The 7,500-nt window shown below is 44.7% G+C and overlaps 1 protein-coding gene across 1 annotated transcript in view; it reads right to left on the reverse strand.

Annotated features, from left to right (window-relative positions):
- cwf19l2 (CWF19 like cell cycle control factor 2) overlaps positions 1 to 7,500 on the reverse strand; it is an 82,800-nt gene that overhangs the window by 36,488 nt on the left and 38,812 nt on the right. The window contains exon 11 of the mRNA XM_063205505.1: positions 4,885 to 5,010. Within this exon, the coding sequence (XP_063061575.1) occupies positions 4,885 to 5,010 (126 nt within the window). The remainder of the gene's footprint in view (positions 1 to 4,884; positions 5,011 to 7,500) is intronic.

A 7,500-nucleotide genomic window follows, 5' to 3' on the forward strand; every position in this document is an offset into this window, starting at 1 on the left:
GAGGACACTGTAAGCTTTGAGCCGGTGTCCTGTCTATATGAGCGACCCGTCGAGATGTGATTCTCTAGGCTACTGAGCATGCGCACGCATGCGCACACCCTCGCGGTGGTTTTCGCGGGTGATTGCCCATCGAATTGTGAGACCGCAAGTTACGATACAGGATCCCCTGTGAGGCTGTCAACTTTAGTGACTCAAACTGTAGCCTATGTCATCCTGAGGTTACCACCAGTCATCCATAGTCTAGGTAGCCTATAGCCTGTCCACCGACTGTCATGGACTGAAAGTTACGATATATCCCCTGGGGAGAAAACGGGAAATAGCGTGAATCATCCAGCAGATCATTGGAAAATCTGCGAAATAGCGTGGCCTCGTACATTTGCTACTTTGTTGCCTAACCGTAATCGCTCACACACTCAGTCAGCCTCGAACAGTAACATCGATCAGAAAACACTATTTATGTAGAGGAGGCGTTCTCATTGCAAAATGGAAAAAAATCGCCACCTCTGATTGAGCTGTCAAAATGCTCCCCCCACCCTTTTCACTCAAGAATTTGAATCGACTGCATTGTAGAATGCCTGGACATGGTAATAAGAAATGCACTGGTGGCGATGTTATGAAAATATGATTCCGGTCATTAAAAGACAGACATCTGCCAAAACAAAGCCACAATACGCTATCTGCTATCTGGGAATATCTAAACCGCGCTTGTTTATCCCAGCACATGATTTCATGTGGCAATTTGCCTTGCGAGCCCACGTCGCATTGAAACCAAACCAACAGCAAATTAGGCCTACTGCATTAAACAACCCCAGGCCCTTATCCCAAACACTTTCTCCAGTAGGGGCCTATTTGCGCAAACTCAACTCTCTTTCATATGGCACGTTTCTTAACTTACTCAAACGAGAGGCTCACGTTTTTTTAGTGGTCAGCAGCCGCACGTTCTTATTAAACTCCACACGAACGATTGCACACCACTCTCTGTGAAATAAACAAAGTTATGGTTATTAAAACAGTCCTACGTGGACCGATTGAAACGCCTTCCGTGAAAAATCAAGGTCGCTCATTTAGATGAGGCATCGCAAATCGATAGAACACCACTATCGAATAGGGCGACCGGTCGCTCATCTCGACGAGGCAACACATCTCGACAGAACACCGGCAGCAGCTCAGTCCAATGTAGGGGTCGACCGATACAGGTTTTTTTAATGGCCGATGCGATACCGATTTTTTTTTTTCATCACCCTTGGCCGATACCCGATTTCCGATACCCGATATTTTTGGCCGATATGGGTTAAAAAAAAGTTTAAAAAATGACCAATATTCCAGGTCTCAAGTTAAAAATAAACATTCCTTTAACATTATAAAATTGAGGTAGAACTTGTAACATTTAAACACCCACTCTAACAATCAAGTAATGTCTAACAATCAAGTAATAAAAAATAAAGTGTATTGGTGCTTTTAAAAAAACCCCGAATTACATGAAATAATAAATATTGCGTATCGGCCAAAACCGATACACTTTAAAAAAAATGCAAATATCGGCCCGATACCGATATATATATCGGTCTATCCTTAGTCCAATGTACTGTACTTGTGGTGGCAGAATCCGAGAGGCCAGCCCAGCCTTCCCTCTCCCGTTTGTCAGGAGTGAGTGTGCATGTACAGGCGGGATAGTGAAAAAAGAGGGGTGGGATAGAGAAAGGAGAGGAAAGAGAAGAGGAGGTGTGGAGTAGGGATGCAAATTATCGATTAATTCATTAATCGTTAGTTGATTGCCTTATCGATCGACTTACGATTAATTGATAAGCTGCGTTTTCCCCCCGAAATCTCAAAGTTTCTCGAAAAAAAAAACCCTCCTAAATCTCAAAATTGTAATACAAAATTGAGTTAAATACTAAATTTAGATTAATTCTATTTAAATTATTTAATCCAAAGGTGATTTCAATATTCCCACTATTCACACCTCTCTTCGCACACACTCTTTACATGTCCATTTCACCTGGGTCTCTTGTTAGTTGAATTGTCCATTACTTGCGATTAATGTTTTTTAATCGATTAACGCATTGATCGATTAAAGTCGATTAATCAATTAATCATTTACATCCCTAGTGTGGAGTGGTGTGGTGGTGTTGGCGGTGGTGGTGGTGGTGGTGGTGTGGCTGGTGGGGGTGTTGGCTGTGGTTAGTAGGCCACTGAAGTCTAGAGGGAGAAGAGAAAGGGGGTGGACAGGCAGGCGAAGTGAAAGCATGTGAGTCAAACCAACCTGGCCATAAAGAGATTAATACATCACTGGCACTTTAGCACTTTAGACGGCGAAAAAGATGAGGAGGATGAAATATGAACTATGCTCTGCGGACCGAAAGACAGGCAGGTGGGAGAGATGTCAGCACTGCAGACAAGACACATTTTCAGGTCGACAGAGTACCGTACTGTATGTCTTGTAACTAGACGATGTGATGCCACACTGGCAATGACAGCAACTGGGCACTGCAAGTCTTGGTACTGATGGTCAGTTGGTAAGTAAAGCGTAATATGTTGGCTGTAGAACATTTTAGAGTAGAATAGAGTAGAGAAGATTGTCATTTTTTTAATATTAATTGGTGAAGAAGTGATGTCTTCTGGTCCACAACACATCAAGATACCAGTGTATGAATGCAGGTCGGCCACAGACTATTTAGCCTTTGATTGTCAGCATAACTGGTGTTGAAAGAGGATTCGACATCAGGCTGACTGGTTAGAAAACCACATGAGAGAGAAACATCAGAGCCCAACACATTTTTTTTTAGAGATTTTTTTCTTTTCTTTTTCGACTTTATTCGACAGGACGGTGCGAAAGGTGGACATGAAGCGAATGGGGAGAGAGACGGGGAGGGGTCGGCAAAGGACCAGGGCCAGGAATTGAACCCGGGTCAGCCGCATGGCAGACGACGAGTGCCCTACCGGTTGGCCACGGCAGGGCCCAGAGCCCAACGAATTCTGACCTGGAGTCAAGGCATCAGAGGCGACAGCGATGCCTGGAGCCACCAAACCCCAGCTAGACAATTCTTACAACAACAACAACAAAAGAAAAAAGATCAGGGGCCAGTGCACCATAGCTTTACGCCCAAGACACAGGTTCGATTCCGGCCTAAGGTCATTTCCCTGACTGGCTGCAGCCAGATATACCCACTGTGACAGAGTGGACTGATACAGTCGAGAACATTTATTTGATGGAAAAGATCACTTTCGCGCGTAGATTGCGAATGGGGAGGTTTGGGGAGCTGTGGGCGGAGTGGGAGGGTCGAGGATGATGTGGGGCAATTGAAGTTGTGTGGTATATTCTTGTTTCTTGATATATTTTTTTTTCCTTTGTGTTTTGTTTGCTTGTTACACATTGTTCAATAAAAAAAAGTTTCTTTTTTTCCTGATTCCCTGATCCTTCCCAATCTCTCTCCCCTCATTCATTTCCTGTCTCGTCTCACGGCCCGATTTGAATAATAAAGGTGTCCCGAATAAAGGACGGTCGAGGACATAGTATTTCCAGGCCAACAGAGAACTGTGCCAACGACTGCACTTAATCTCAAACCGACTTCTGTGTTCATGCCAAAAATAAGAACATACACAAACCAAAAGTTTGGTTCACAACGGGACCAGCCATACGGTAAAATAAACAAGAAGGTATGAATGCAGGCCGTTTATTGGTAAGCACTTTGGCTTCCCAATGAAACTGACCAGCCTGAAAACAGCTACGAGTACTTTTAAAAAAATGTTTTGGGGGCTTTTTAGCCTTTATCAAGATAGGACAGTTGAAGAGATGACAGGAAGTAAGTGGAGAGAGAGAGACGGGGTAGGGTAGGGTTGGGAAACGACCCAGGCCGCACTCGAACCCGGATCGCCTGCATATGGTACGCTGTGTTAACGCGCTGCGCCACATAACCCCCTTACCAGTACTTTTTTAATAGGTGCTGCAGACTAAGGGCAGACTGCGGATATCTGGACATCTACTCCCATCTTATGTGTTCATATATAACATGGGGCTGAGTGCTTAAGCCCCCTAGGGGGTTTCAGATGGCTTATGGCCTTAAAAGCAAGCGGCCTTAAGGCTGCAGCACTTTGGAGACTCCCATGATGCACAGCAGTGGAGCGAGAGAGGGTAGGAAAGAGGGAGAAGAAGAAGAGACGGAGAGAACAGACGAGAGGAGAAAGAGGGGGGAGGAAAGAGGAGGGGTGGAGTGGAGTAACATTTATTACTGAAATTAAGGAGAGGAGAGGAGAGGAGAGGAGAGGAGAGGAGAAGGAGAAGGAGAAGGAGAGGAGAGGAGAGGAGAGGAGAGGAGAGGAGAGGAGAGGAGAGGAGGAGAGGAGAGGAGAGAATCTGGTGGTAGCAGATTCTCCTGGTTCAGCAGCATTCCAAGGTCATCGCAAAAGTTCAGACACTTAACATTCTGCCATGAGACAAAATAAATAAAAAACATTTTTGGATGGGGTGGAAATGGGTGGGAATTACAAAAATCTCATCGAAGCAGGCAGTTGGCTCTTTTCTCCATCGCCACATGGCTAGGCCTAAATGTTATGTATGCATTCGTGCCAAAGGTGCAGCAATCAGTGACACTGAATGGTCCTGCTGCTGCATATCGAGGCCAAGACTCTGCAAAAACTTCTGGCCTGGTTTACACTTTAACCTTACGCAGCTCTTTGGAAATGCACTTTTTGCTGTGCTCTGTGATGACGTGTGCATATCTGTGTGTGTGTGTGCCGGTGCATGTGCCTGTGCGTATGTGTGTGTGTGTGTGTGTGTGTGTGTGTGTGTGTGTGTGTGTGTGTGTGTGTGTGTGTGTGTGTGTGTGTGTGTGTGTGTGTGTGTGTGTGTGTGTGTGTGTGTGTCGCAGTGTGCAGGTGCATTACCGCTTTCTTCTTGGTTCTGCCTCCTCTGGGCTCGGAAGGTTCTGCATTAACGGGCCAGGCACGACCCGATTGGTCGGTTCTGAAAAGAACCACATCCTCCGGTTCCTTTGATCCACCAGCTGGCACCTGTGCATACAGAGAGATAAGTTTAACATTAGTTACAAGATGTGGAGCGATTTCTGAATGAAAAAAACAACATAATAATGCCATCAACACCACAAAGGTGCCAGGACCAAAAAGAGTTATTTTGGTAAGTAGTGGTGTGCATTGGCACTGCCCTCACAATTTGATTCGATTACGATTCGGGAGGTAGAAATTTGTGTCGATTCGATTCTACGATGCATTGCAATGAACTACATTTCTACTGAGAGCAAATCAAATTTTTCATCAGCCATGATGAGGCAATACAATCAGTCAGATACTGAACAGTATTTTATTGGCTGTTTTCAGTATCAGTCTTACAATTTTCAATGCTTTGAAGTGCTTTTATTTAAAATAACATTAATTTGCTCCGGAAATATCCACGGAAGTAATTGAAACTTGAAAAAATATGCCGCATCGATTATGGCACTTGCCGCATTGAATTGAATTGCCCTGCCCCGCATTGCGATGCATTGCCGAATCGATTATTGTTGACACCACTATTGGTAAGTAAGGGAGCATAGTAGAAATAAATGAAGGGCATAAAGACATCATAAGGAACTGTAAAAGGAATATTGGCTAAGCAGAAGGACAGTGAATAGTGTGCCTATTGAGGAACATAATTGCACAGACAGCTTTATTAGCACGAGCAAAAGGGTGACTAAATTAAAACAAGTCATATACATTAACACTAGAAGCAAATACAAACTTATCGCAGACAAAATAGCCAACTGTTTGAAAACTCTGAGGTGGGACAAGATTCAGAGTTAAGTTCATAACATAAATTCAAATCATTACTTATTTTTATTTTTTTTTAGTGTTTAGGGTTTCGCCATGAGCCATGTTTTCAAGAGCCAACTGAAGATGACCCTTGAAGTTGAGACCACACCATAGAGGGAAAAGCTGGGTTTATTGGTGAAGTGATGCCTGTTTTGTATTTATCCCAGGGCCAGAGGATATGCAGGCTTATTTTCAGGGCGAGCGTCTTCCTGGGACATGGATTAAAACTAGTCCTTAAGACCTCAAACATCGCCTAAGCCCTGAAAGGTTATTCTTTCAATTCCCTGTCCAAAGATTCTCCCCCACCACCCCACCCCCCAAGTAAAATTACAGAGATAAGCTCAAGAAACGACCAGAGGAGCCAGACTGATGGCAGAGACGGGGAAACACGGCCCAACGCCAAGCCATTCCGCCCGTCAGTGGCATCAAACTCAGGTGATCAGGTATGTGACTGTTTGGAAGTTCCCAGAAGAATAAGGGGGAGAAGTTCAAGCGGTCGAATACTCCAAATCTCCTGTTTCCGAGAGAGAGAGGATGAAGAGTAGGACATGGCTATTCGTCTCCAACAGCGTTTAATAGCTAGTTATGCTAGCTGCCTGAGTGCACAGACACACCATAAACATCAGCTAATCTACGATGAGCTAGCCTCGGACTCTAAATATAGCAATGGTGCACACGTGCAGTGGGTTCTATAGGCGGACCTACTTAGCCAAATAAATAAATAATATTTATTTTAGGTTTACATGTTCCCGAAACAAGCCTGATGTATACGACTCGCATCCTGACATGGGCCAAATGTGGAGCCCGAGAAGAACATAGCGGCCCTTCGCCCCGTTGCCAATGTTCTCTTCCGTCTCTCTGAAGCGGCGTGTTTATAGAAGCGGTTAATTATGAGCACACGCCACGTGTGCGCGCTCTTAGGCCGCACAGACGCATCCATCAAGCCCTCGATTGTCGCCCCCAAACAGCCAGGGCCATAGAAGGCAATGCCCCATCTGGCTTTATAAAATACCCCAGACTTTTATGCCAGATCGTAAGTCTCGCTTTAATTACAGCCGACCGTGGTAAAAGTGTCAGCTGCGGGTAGCTAACAAGCGACATGCAAGCGCGATGACCCGTGCAAGCGCGATGACCCGTGCAAGCGCGATGAGTGCTATAAAAACTGGACACAGATCACGAGGCCTTCACCCTGCACCGGGAGTGGCGACCATGGATATAAATAGTTACCTTCAACTAAAGTGGCTATATACATACATGTGCATTTACTATAAATATGACTGACACTGCGAGGATAAACACTGTGGAGCAGCAATAATATTTCAAGCAGCGCGTTTGTTAGTTAAGGGGGTAATAGTCTAGAGAGGTTCAGCTTTGGGGTTGAGAAATGCATTACTCCAAACCTATTTTGGTCCTTTCTGTTGTGCTTCAGGCTTTCCAGCTGCTATACATAGAAGGCAATATATGAAGTATTTTGAAGCATATTCTAATAATTTCGTTATCTAATTTGATGAGCTATTTGAAGTCTAATTTAGGTGTTCTGTTTGGACAGATTAGGCAGGTAAGGGGGGGTGGGTAATATTGTTAAGGTGGCTGGCCACGTTCATTTTGAAGCACAAAGTGGCGGAATAGCCATGCAGCCATGTTTCTCCTCTCCGCTCCGATTTTCATGGAAGAGATTGATGATGCAATAACAGA

The sequence above is a fragment of the Engraulis encrasicolus genome, chromosome 8 (genome assembly GCF_034702125.1).
Source record: "Engraulis encrasicolus isolate BLACKSEA-1 chromosome 8, IST_EnEncr_1.0, whole genome shotgun sequence".
Classification (NCBI taxonomy): Eukaryota; Metazoa; Chordata; class Actinopteri; order Clupeiformes; family Engraulidae; genus Engraulis; species Engraulis encrasicolus.